The sequence below is a fragment of the Ovis aries genome, chromosome 18 (genome assembly GCF_016772045.2).
Source record: "Ovis aries strain OAR_USU_Benz2616 breed Rambouillet chromosome 18, ARS-UI_Ramb_v3.0, whole genome shotgun sequence".
Classification (NCBI taxonomy): Eukaryota; Metazoa; Chordata; class Mammalia; order Artiodactyla; family Bovidae; genus Ovis; species Ovis aries.
In genome coordinates this window covers 7,582,477-7,594,728 of record NC_056071.1, presented here as the reverse complement: position 1 = coordinate 7,594,728, position 12,252 = coordinate 7,582,477, and the positions used below count along the sequence as shown (strand labels likewise).

Genomic DNA, 12,252 nt, shown 5'->3' with positions numbered 1-12,252 from the left:
AGAACAAAACGCTGGCCTCGCGCTGAGCAAGACCAAGGGTCACCCAGACCAAAGGCGCAGCACTTGCAGAAGGAAGAAGGGAGCGGAGGGCAAGCGCTCAAGGGCAGCCCGTGTGCCTGCAGCGCGCCTGGGCAAGGGAAGAAGGGCAAGGTCACGGGAAGCAGGCAGGCAGAGGCCTGGGTAACAGGGCTCTGGCCGAATCCCAGACTTCAAGTTTCAAGAAAAATGCAGTAGGAGGCTGCTGAAGGGTCCCCGACGGGGCATAACTGGAGCGTGTGTTTACCGCCTCCGCCAGGTCATACTGCAGCAGGAAACCAAATCGGAGGCAGTGCAAGCTGAGACAAATGATGTCAATGGCTTAGACCAATGATGACAGTGAAGACAGTGAGAGGACATGAGCTGGATGTGGCAGTGGACACGGCAGAATTTGCTGCCAGACGGATGGGGGGGTGAGGGGCCGGGCTTCCTACTTTAGCCTCACCACTTCATGTAAGTCAGTGCAATTCAACTAGTGGCTTCCATATTGTGACACATTGATAAACTAACGTTGGAAACAATCTAATTGCTGTTAAGATCCTAGCTCTTTCCAAAGTGGGAAATTGATGGACCTGCCAACAGAAGAACAAGATGTACATTATTCTAAAATACTAAATATTTTCCTTGAGATATTACAAACTGAACTGGTATTAAAACACTGATGAACTGCCTACAGTGAGGTTTGGGCATGAGGGCAAGAGCTCTGGGATCATTTAGACCTGATTTCAAAAATCTCTAATGTATGATGAAATAAACTGCCACAAAAGAGTCAGCACAAACTATAGGTTCAGACTCACAAAGACTGCAAATATTGAAATTATCTAATACGGAAGACAGAGATGTGAAATATCTTTTTAAAAGTTTAAATATGGAATGTAAAGGGCCAAGATTTGTTAATTGCCCAATAAGATTCAAGAAGGAAAGAAAATAGAGCTTCTGGAAATTTATGTCTGAAATAGCCAATGAACTGAAAATATATATCAAAGAAATTATACAGAATGCAGCAGAGAGAGACAGAACAAGTGGAAAATATGAAAGGCAGGTTAAGGGAGATGGAGCGTAGAATGCTGAGGGCCCTCCAGCAACAATGCAACTGTTGTTACACTGAACAATGCAGAAACAATGACGACTCAGAAGGAGAAAAAAATAACAAGGAAAAATCAAGATTTGATGAAATTTGAGTGAAATTTCTCCAGAATCAATGAAAGACACCAGTCGTCTGACTCTGGAATCCCAACCAACCCTAAAGCAGGAAAAATAAAGAAAACTCCCCCCCTAAACATACTGTAGTCAAGTTGCAAAACAGCAACACAAGACGATGAAAGTAGCCAGAGGGAAAAACAGATCCTCCCAAGAAAAGGCCAACTCCATTGACAGCGGTCTTCTCAGTGGCAACTATGGAAGCCAGGAGACAATGGAAGAACATTTTTAAAGTGAGAGAGCAAATAACTTTCATCCTACATCCAGCAGAAGTAACTTTCAACAATGTGGGTGAAATAAAAAACGTTAAGAAAAACAAAATCTGAGTTTACTACCAGCATACCTTCCCTAAAGTTATTTCTAAAAGGGTGCTTATCAAGGGAAAGGAAACTGACCTCAAGAGGAAATTAGTCAAGAAGGAATGGGAGCAAAGAAAATGAGAAACATGTGGATAAAACCCAAGCCAATGCTGATCATACAAAACAAAAACATCTAATTTAAGGAGATTAAAAAAAATCATAATAGAACTAAGGTGCTACACAAAAAAAGAAAAGAAACTGGAAAGGAAGTAATTGGAGTGAAGTTATTCAAAGGCCCTTATATGATTTCAGAGAAAGTTTAAAACTGATTAATTTCAGGATTAGTTAGAAATAACATGCATATTAAAATGTCTAAGTTAGCCCCTAAAAGAACAGAAATACAAATATTAAATTTCAAAATAGGAGAGAGGGAAAAAAATGGAATTAGGGCCAGGGTGGGGAAATTTCAATTTCAAAAAAAGGAAAGAAATGAAAACAAGATGGTCTGTCAATATGCACATTTAACTCTTATGATTAAAAACATATCCATCAACAAGTAACCAAACTATGCTTTTGCACAAGGACAGATTTTTATTAATGCTTTTAGCAAGCTTTTTTTTTTAATATTTTTACTCAGTTATCATGTATTCTGGAAAAACACAGGACAATTATTTTCCTTCTGCAGAGCTTCAATTCAGTTCAGTTCAGTTCAGTTCAGTCGCTCAGTCGTGTCTGACTCTTTGCGACCCCATGAATCTCAGCACGCCAGGCCTCCCTGTCCATCACCAATTCCCGGAGTTCACTCAGACTTGTATCCATCGAGTCATTGATGCCATCCAGCCATCTCATCCTTGGTCGTCCCCTTCTCCTCCTGCCCCCAATCCCTCCCATCATCAAAGTCTTTTCCAATGAGTCAACTCTTCTCATGAGGTGGCCAGAGCAGAGCTTACAATAACGATTTTCCAAGACATTCTAATAGCCCAAATGTGGGCTGTGCACATGCATTACAGACACCACTCGCTAGGAAACATGAAAGTGAAAATGAATGAGCATGTGTAAGTCCCTGCTTGGGCCTATATGCCTCTACCCACGTACAACACTTGGCAAAACTGATCCCCTAAGCAGCATCTCACAGAGCACAGTGGGCGGGGAAACAGCACCGTGAGCAGAAGTCACTGCAAGGCTGGCATCATCACCGCTCTGACTTCTCAAGCACTTACAATGAAATACTCAAGGACTCTCATTAGGGGTTATTTCAGCGCAGTGCAGTGGAGAAACGAATACAGCTTTCTCTCTCCGTGGAGTCTGTGAGTAGTGGTTAGAGACTCGGTTTCCAAGAAAAACACATTTGTCTCAATTTCTGCAAGACAAGGAAACCAAGTGGTCCAGGAGGGTTTGGGCCTTGAGAGCCCCCAACACACACATGGACAGGAGCTCCCCCTCTGCCCTCCCTGGGTGCCCCCGGCCCTCAGCCTCAAGCCATTCCCAGTGGCCCCTTCGCTGCCCAGCTTCAGAGGAGCAAAGAAACATCAAAATCATTCTGTGCCTTGACAGACAATAGGTGTTGGTTTAAGCAGAAAACAAAGCTGCTGTGTGGGAACAAGGAATGCGTGATGTCTACTGGGAGAGCAGTCCCCGTGACTCAGAGAAGCGGGGACAAAGACAAGCCTGGATTTCCACAGAACAGTGGCCTTAGGATACACACTCTGTGTGTCCCACCCCCTCGGAGGTTTGCTGATGGCTGGCCTTGGAAAGAAAGCCCACAGCAGAGGATGGGTGCACCATAAGGCATGGAATTTGTAAACCACAGCTGTTAAAGCCAAACAAGCATTATTCCAAGGCCCTAGACCTTCAGTTGCTACTGACAGTCACTTAAACCCCCAACAATAACCCTGACTTTAAAAGTCACGTGGCACCAGGAGCCTCTGACCAACGAGTGTGCTTGAATTTTGCCCTAAAATTGTGTTCTGTGCCACACAACACAGCAGAAAGCACAGCCATTTGCTATAATCCTCTGTTTGGAATTTCCCAGGGCTGAGCTACAAATAAGAATGTCATCAGAGGAGGTACAAGCCAGCTGCTGGCAGGGACCCTGCTAAGGCTAGGCAGGCAGTCTCCAGATTAGGGTTTCAAAGGTCAGAAAGACAACACCTCAGCGCCCGCCCCCTTCCCACCTCCCAGCCCCGGTCCTGGCCGCCCGGCCATTCACTCGATTCTGCCAGGCCAGGGCAGGAGCAGGAAGTTAGGACACCAGCATCTCTGGCCTGGCCTCATATGGCAGAGATCCCCATTTAATACACGTAAAATACCCGTTGATGTTTAGAGGTGGAGGTGAACACAGCCCATCAATACGATGGACACAATTACAGGGCAAAGAATCACAGTCAACAGACAGGGACACATAGAACGTCCAGGCGTTAGGATGACTCACTGAGAGCTAGGCCTTCCCAGTGAGAGCGAGACCCCTGGAAAGACATCCCCCAGGGGATGGGCTGCCAGGGGTGCTCAACCCCAGGGGTGGCGGGGCAACACGCACCATCAGACATCCTAATATGCAAATCTGCAAAAGCCCCCTGGCAACCCTTCCTACAGCCAGGGAACCAACAAAGGCCTTCACCAGCATCTGAAAAGAGATGATTCCTATATCTGAGGCTCATGGGGCTCCAACTGTGTGCCAGCAGCCATCAGGACAGGAGGACAGAAAGATCAGCAAGGTCCTACCCTCCGCAGAATGATAGTCTGGTTATAGGGACAGGAGGTGGGTGACGCACTGCACGGCAGCGCAGACTTCTAGAGACCGTCTCATCCTCTCCCTTCCCTCTCGATGAAGCAATGGAGACTTGCCCCGGGGCACAAAACCAGTGATGCCAACAGGACTCCAAAGGCCCAGTCCAGCCCTCTGCCACAACCCCCAGGGAAGACTTCCCCCCTGGGAACTGAGACACCCCCCCCCCCCCCCCCCCCCCCGCCCCCGTCTGCCAGATCCCTGTTCCTCTGAGAGGACACCTCTGCTGCTGCTGCTGCTGCTGCTAAGTCGCTTCAGTCGTGTCCGACTGTGCGAACCCATAGATGGCAGCCCATCAGGCTCCCCCGTCCCTGGGATTCTCCAGGCAAGAACACTGGAGTGGGTTGCCATTTCCTTCTCCAATGCATGAAAGTGAAAAGTGAAAGTGGAGTCACTCAGTCATGTCCGACTCTTAGCGACCCCATGGACTGCAGCCTACCAGGCTCCTCCGTCCATGGGATTTTCCAGGCAAAAGTACTGGAGTGGGGTGCCATTGCCTTCTCCGGAGGACACCTCTACACTTCTACATTTTGGGTCTGATGAATATTTGACCAAAATATTCATCAAAATGGCTGATGAATATTTTAAAATTATTTTGAAGTGTTTTGCTAAAGTGAGTTCATCTCCAAAGAACTGGCTCATGGAATATCACCTTCCTGAGCCTCCACTTTGGTTTTAGGGTGGGGGGGAGGGGGCAGACATCACCCCCATGAGAGGTCCCTTTCTCTGGGAGTCAAACCACCACCAATTTAAACCCCAACACTGCCACTTACTAGCCAGGTGACTAGGCAAGCGACTTCTCTCTGTGCCTCAGCTTCCTCACCAGTAAAATGGGATAAAATTAGTATCTACCTTTACTATTTACTATAGGGATCAATTGGGCTTCCCTGGTAGCTCAGTTGGTAAAAATCCGCCTGCAATGCAGGAGACCCTGGTTCAATTCCTGGTTCAGGAAGTTCCCCTGGAGCAGGGATAGGCTACCCACTCCAGTATTCTTGGGCTTCCCTGGTGACACAGACTGTAAAGAATCCACTTGCAATGCGAGAGACCTGGTTTCGATGCCTGGGTTGGGAAGATCCCATGTTGAAGAGCATGGCAACCCACTCCAGTATTCTGGCCTGGAGAATCTCATGGACAGAGGAGCCTGATGGGCTACAGTCTACAGGGTCACAAACAACTGGACATGACTAAGCCCAGCACAGCACAGGAGGGCCAATTAAGGTAGCACTTGGAAAGGGCTTACAGCAATACCTGGCAGGCAGAAACGTGCTTCTAAGGCTTTAGTTTACCAAAAATGCCTTCAGGTCTCCTCCACCAAAAACTCGAGGGAACAGTCACCTCCCTGCACTCATAACCACCTCCTCAGCCTGCTCCCTCTTCTTTTCCTGAAAACGTTTCAGAAACAGCAGCTGTGCCTGGCAGCCCTCAGGGTCCCTGACCTCGGACCCCCTTCCCTGTGGCCTCCCCTCCCCAGCCCCTCTTCTGAGCCCTGCAGTCAGCCCCTCCCCACGGCCCCCTCTCAGGTTTCCAGAGCTTCTCCCTCCCTGAGCCTAACCCTCCCCAGGGAGACGCCCTCCCCAGACCTCCATCTGCTCTGTTCTGTCCTCTCAGCAACAGGGGTCCCCAACAGAGCGCAGGGCCAGCACCGGCCTTTCTAGATTCCTTGCCTGCTCCAGAGTCAGTGTCTGACTAACTCTTCCGTGCCTCCAACTGGAAGACACTGAATCGTTCTGAAGTCGCGTGTTTGGACTGACCCTCCCAGAGTCAGTCCCTTTAGCAGCATCAACACGGTCCCTGTTCCCCCAGCGCAAGCTTCCTCCTTGCTTTCCTGTCTCCAAAGCTCTGCTTTTGCCACCATGGCAAACTGTCCAGCACCTAACTTTTCTAAACTGGAACTCGAAACTGACTTCCCAAATGGAGATCATACACCAGATGATTCTCACAAACACTTCAATTATTTGTGTAAACTTGGATGCGCTGAGTAGCCTCAGTCATGTCTGACTCTTCATGACCAACCCTATGGACTGTAGCCCGCCAGGCTCCTCTGCCTATGGGATTCTCCAGGCAAGAATACTGGACTGGGTTGCCATTCCCTTCTCCAAGAGATCTTCCCAACCCAGGCATCGAACCCACATCTCCTGAGTCTCCTGCATTGGCAAGCAGGTTCTTCACCACCAGCACCACCTGGGAAGCCCCGTAAATGGTGGGTGGGGGGCAAAAACAAAGCGCCTTGTTTGAGCCTACTGAAACTTTCCCCAGGGACCCAGCAGTCCACTGTGATGGATGCAGGGTCTCCTCTAATCTTCAGGAGGCGGCTGGAGATCTTGTTTTGCAGATGAGGGAAGTTCAAGGTGACAGATGAGGGGAGTAACGGGACTGGGTTGTGTCTGACTGTCCTTTCTTATACTCCAAGCTAAAATGACAGCAACAGATGGTCTGTTGGAACCCAAGAAGGCCTTCAGTATCAGGGAAATGAAAAACACATACAAATGTTCAGACAGAGACAGAGACTGCATGTGTGGTCCTGGGATATGTCTTGAATTCTTGAGGGTAACCCCCACCCCAGATACACCTTTACTGAGGAACCTCATCTAGATACAGAGGCAACTCTCATGGGAACGTCACATGCCCTTTCCCTAGCTCTTCGTGCTAGAACTGAGTGGGGACCGGCATACAGCCTTATCTGAAAGCAACAATTCTCAGTCTCCTGCCTCCTTGCTAAAAGAAAAAGGATTCATTCCCACGTAGGCATGGCGGGCTGAAGCCCTTTTTGGAAACGGGCTATCAGAGCTCAGGCATGGATTCAGCTATGTAGAACTCCCATCCATTAGAATCTAGCACATGTGGGAATGAAAAATGTGCAACTGCTGTCTGTCATCTGGGCCATCAGCAACCATGAAAGCCACAGCAAATGCTGACATAAATACAGGAAAATCCTGAAGCCGTTTAGGCCAACTGCGCTTTTCCAGAAGATGAAATGACCATTACTTTTCCCATTAAAACGGAGTAAAGCTGGGTAGAATAAGCAGGTCTAAGGCTCTCGCTGGGAGGAACTCTCTGACTCACGGCACCACTCTGAGAGGGAGGGGAGGGGAGAAAATCAAACTGAGCTTTTTGTGCAGACCTGCAAGTGTTTAAAATACATGAGTTATTTCTGTACAGTAAGTCCCCAACTGGGCAAAGTCGCCTCCATTTTGCAGGTGAGAAAGGTGATATCAAAGGAACAAGACACATTCTCTTCTTGCCCCAGTTCTCAAATAGACAGGCAACAGCACTCACTATCAGCCAACCTTCCAGGAAGCACTACAGAAAAAAATCACTTCTCCTCCTCCCTCTAAACCTAGAGACAAAACCCTTCTCGATCTCTAGACCAAGACAAACTTCACGGGGAATGTCACTGATTCATACAAGCGGCGGTGGCCACTGACCGTCCTTAACTCCCCCACTTGAAACCAGGGAAAAAACAACTCAGTCACAGCTTTGGAATGCAAGTTATAAAAACAAGTAATTCACTGCCGCTGGCTTCTAATAAAAGGCAAGGAGCCTCTATAAGACTGAGTTTTCTTTTACAGAGATGTGTGGTGGATCAGAGAAAGTGATCAGTCTGCGTTCTGACTGCACGTGGGCGCAGGGCTGGTGGCAGGGCTGGACAGGATGCTGGAGGAGGCCTTGAGCACTAGCCACGGGGCCCTTCCTGCCCTGGGTCCCCGAGGAGACAGGAAGGGTGCAGAAGAGCATCCACCGCCCCTGTCTATGCCTGCGCCCATCCACACTCTCCTTTCTTGGCAAGGCCGCAGGAAACGCTTCCAGGTATTTGTCCTGCTGCTGCTGCTGCTGCTAAGTCGCTTCAGTCGTGTCCGACTCTGTGCGACCCCATAGACGGCAGCCCACCAGGCTCCCCCGTCCCTGAGATTCAACAGGCAAGAACACTGGAGTGGGGTGCCATTTCCTTCTCCAATGCATGAAAGTGAAAACTGAAAGTGAAGTCGTTCAGTCGTGCCCGACTCTTAGCGACCTCATGGACTGCAGCCCACCAGGCTCCTCTGTCCATGAGGCAAGAGTACTGGAGTGGGTTGCCATTGCCTTCTCCGGTATTTGTCCCAAGTGCTTTCAAATTTAGAAGTCACAGGGTTTCGCCGGGTTCTCCGGAGAGGGGGCGGGCTCCCGGGGGCGCCCCCCACCCCAGGCCTCCGGCTGGCCGGCTGGGCCGGGGCCGAAACTGACAGTCCCCGAGCGGGGGCCACAGGGGCGCCGGCCGCCACCGGAGACGCTTTACGGAGCCCTCCCACCGTGACCTTCCTAGGCCGCCGAGGTTAAGGGAAGGCAGAGAGCTCGTCAGACCCGCCGGTCCCCGGCGGCCGGGGATCCTAGGAACGGTCGGGAGGGCGGTGACCGAGACCCCTTGGGGGGTGCGCCTCCGGTGGGTGGGCGCTGGAGCCCCGCGCGCCGAGCCCCGACCTCCCGGACCCCCGACCTCCCGGACCGCCCGCTGTCTCGCTCCGCGGCGGCCACAGGTGCGCGGCTCGGCGCCGACTCCGGGGAAAGTTTTCCCGGCCGCGCGCAGCGCGCGGTGCACGGTCTCCCTCTGCAGCGCTGGGCCCCGGAGCGCTCGGACCAGCCCAGCCATTGAAACCCGATACGCGGGGTGGAGCCCACGAAGGAGGCCGGCGAAGAAGGCGGGCGGGCCGGCGGCCGGGCTGCCCCCGCGCCACTCACCTGCGGCTCCGCGGGCGGCCTCCGCGTCCATGCTCCCGCGCGCGCCCTGCGCCCCGCCCCGGCCGGGTCCCCAGGGGTGCCCGGCACCGGGACCCGCGGAGGCCCCGGCCGCGCCCTGAATTGCCCAGGTCCCCATGGCCCCCGCCCCCTGCCCCCGAGCTGTCGACCTGCAACCTGTCTCTGGGGACCCCGGCTCCCTACACAGTTTGCACAGCGAGTTTGCACCACTCACCACCACCTCCGAGGAGCAGTGAGTAGTTAGTATTCCTCTGGGGCTTCCCTCGTGGCTCAGATGGTAAAGAATCCGCCTGCATTCCGGGAGACCTGGGTTCGATCCCTGCGTTGGGAAGATCCACTGGAGAAGGGAAAGGCTACCCACTCCAGTATCCTTATCTGGAGAATTCCAAGGACAGAGGAGCCTGGCAGGCCCCAGTCCACGGGGTCACAAAGACTGGGGCAGGATTGAGCGACTTTCACGTCACACACTAACTATTCCTGCTGGAAAAGAAGCTGTCCTCCGCAGCCTCACGTCCTCACCAGGGCCCCTGGGTCCGGCACCCCACTCTCTGGGCCCCTTCCCCCTTGCTTCTACTATTTCTGTTTCTGTGGACAAGAATCCCTGGTTTTATACCTTTTTGAAAAGGTATTCAGTTGAAAGGACAAAGACAATGAATGACGCTCAAAGCCAGGGCCTCAGGTAATTTTTCCTGCCCATTTTTCTGTTTCTTTCCTAACAGCTGTAAAGTGCTTTTTCTGATAACTAATACTTTTATTTATTAAATATTCAAGTACTCACTTAAGAGAGCAAAATTCAATGAGAAGCAATTGCTTCTCTACTATTTCTTCTTGGCCTGTTTCAGGGTGTTTTTTGTCAGGGTGATTTTAAAACCCCAATGGCCTTGGAACCCAAAGGCCTGTGGCCAGTCAGCTGGCACCTCCCCCCTTTGGCTGGCAGCTCTGGAGTTTGCCCTTGGCCTGGCTCCCTCCAGCTCCATCCTCAGCCTTTCTGGTCCTCTGCCCCCAGGATGGGTCTAGAGTTCATTTCCCTGCTTTCTCCCTGCACCCCAGCAAACACTGGCTCAGGGAGCCTCTTAGCTACTCCCCACAATGCAACCCTACCTTTGAAGCAACCCACCTGAGGAAGACCAAGGGATCCCCAAGCAGAAGATGAAAAATGGCCCCAGTTTCACCTCTGTTGCATATCACTGCAGTATCTGATGTGTCCAGAGCTGGAGGCTTCCCTTAGAGCCACCCTGACTCATCTCTTGCAACTGTGAGATTTCATTTTCTACAATGATGAAAACACAGAGCTTCTTGAGTGTTAGCATTGCAGACACATCTCCAAATACCTCCTTGTTTTCATTCAATGCACGTTTGTTAGGTTCCTACCATGGGCGTTATGAGGCTTCCCATGTGGCACTAGTGATAAAGAACCTTCCTGCCATCACGGGAGATGTAAAAGACACGGGGTTGATCCTGGGATTGGGAAGATTCCCTGGAGAAGGAATAGGCTACCCACTCCAGTATTCTTGGGCTTCCCTGGTGGCTCAGATGATAAAGAATTTGCCTGCAATGTGGGAGACTGGGTTTGATCTCTGGCTTGGGAAGATCACCTGGAAGAGGGCATGGCAACCCACTCCAGTATTCTTGTCTGGAGAATCCCCATGGACAGAGGAGTCTGGTGGCTACAGTCCACAGGGTCACAAAGAGGCGGACACAACTGAAAAGACTTAGGGCCTATACTGTTCTAGATTCAAGGGAGTCAGCCATGAAAAAAATGGACAAAACCTTGCCCTCACGGAGGCTAGTTTATGGGCAAGAGTGGACAGGAAGATAAAGAGAACAGAATAGTATATTAAATAAGAGCTAAGGGGAAAAAAATAGAGAAAGGGGATGGGAGGAGGGAAAAATCATGAAGAAAATGGGCAATGTGGGAAGGGAAAATGGCCAAGGCTCCAGCAAGTACAAAGTCCCTGAGGTGGAAAGAAATCTCTTTTTCAGCCCGTGTGCCTGGTGGAGCCGCTGATAAATCAAGGATGCTACTTAAGCTGTTGACACATAGGGCTAAAGATTTATTAATCCCTGCTGCAAAACATACAGTGTCTGTTTGTTTGAACAAAACATGTTCAAAGGCCTTGATACCTTTTTTTAAAGTTTTCGTGTTGTTTTTTAAATTACTTACACGGTTACTTACTGAATTCCTGTTACTTTTTTAAAAAGAAAGAGCTGTAAACTGAAAAGTTCCCTGCTTCGCAGCTGCTTCTTCAGCTTCCATCCCAAAGTTAGAGCTTAGTCAACTGCTTCTTTTCCTTTATAGATTCTGAGTGTTCTGTCTTGCTTAGGTAGGCTGAGACCACCCCCAAATTAGAAATAAACCCTTCTACATTTGCTTTCAGTGTTTGTGCTATTTGGGGTCTTTAGATTTGAATTTTAAATCCAACGAGAATTTATGTATGTATGTAGCATAAGGAATACATCTCACTATAGCCAATTGTTCCGACGACATCAAATGGTCCATTCTTTCCTCCACTAATTTTAATTACTTCCTTAACCATTTACTAAATCCCTATATACATTATGACTCTTGCTTTATTACCCTTTTTACTATTTCTACAATAGCACACTGTTTGAATTACCACAGCTTTATCGTATATTTAAATATGCGAGAGGACAAACTTTCCCTGATCAAATATTAGAACCAACTAATTAAGGAGATTGAGGTTTGATGGAGATTGTGCCTAGTTTTGAACACTGACTTGCAGAATATTAACAGCTTCAAAGTTTTGAGTCTTTTCATCAAAGAACATAGCACATAGCATTGGCTTAGTCAGGTCTTTTACTTTACTCTTACTTTTTTTTTGGTACCAAGTTCTACAGTTCTTATAAATGGATCTCCTATATTTCTTGATAGGTTTATTCCTATATATTTCTGATATTTGTTGGCTATTTTTAATGGCTCTTTCTTTTCTTCAATTACATTTACTAATTGGTATTGCTCATATATAAGAAAATTGTTAGCTTGGGTAAATGCCAGGCTCATATCCAGCCAGTTTTATGAAATCCAGTAGTTTTTAAAATCAGTTATCACAGAATTCCTAGACAGACAATCAGATAGCCTGTAAATAAGTTGTTGATTTCTGCTGCTGCCAAGTCACTTCAGTCGTGTCCTCAAACCTACTTAGCCACATGGCACTCACTTTTGACACCAAAATTGCC

At 49.3% G+C, this 12,252-nt stretch overlaps 1 protein-coding gene across 6 annotated transcripts in view; it reads right to left on the bottom strand.

Annotated features, from left to right (window-relative positions):
- The window catches only part of LOC101111912 (protein FAM169B), a 91,964-nt gene extending 82,367 nt beyond the window's left edge, over window positions 1–9,597 (bottom strand). For 5 of the 6 annotated variants that reach the window (XR_009597311.1, XR_009597310.1, XR_009597312.1 and 2 more), the window contains exon 1: window positions 9,269–9,597. Coding sequence is in view for 2 of the 6 variants with exons in the window: in XM_060401985.1 (XP_060257968.1) it covers window positions 9,269–9,350 (82 nt within the window). In the remaining 4 variants the exon portion in view is untranslated. Of the gene's footprint in view, window positions 1–9,036; window positions 9,085–9,268 lie in introns of those variants that run through there. The other variant, XM_060401986.1, reaches the window with a different exon arrangement.
- Window positions 9,598–12,252: the final 2,655 nt, after the last annotated feature.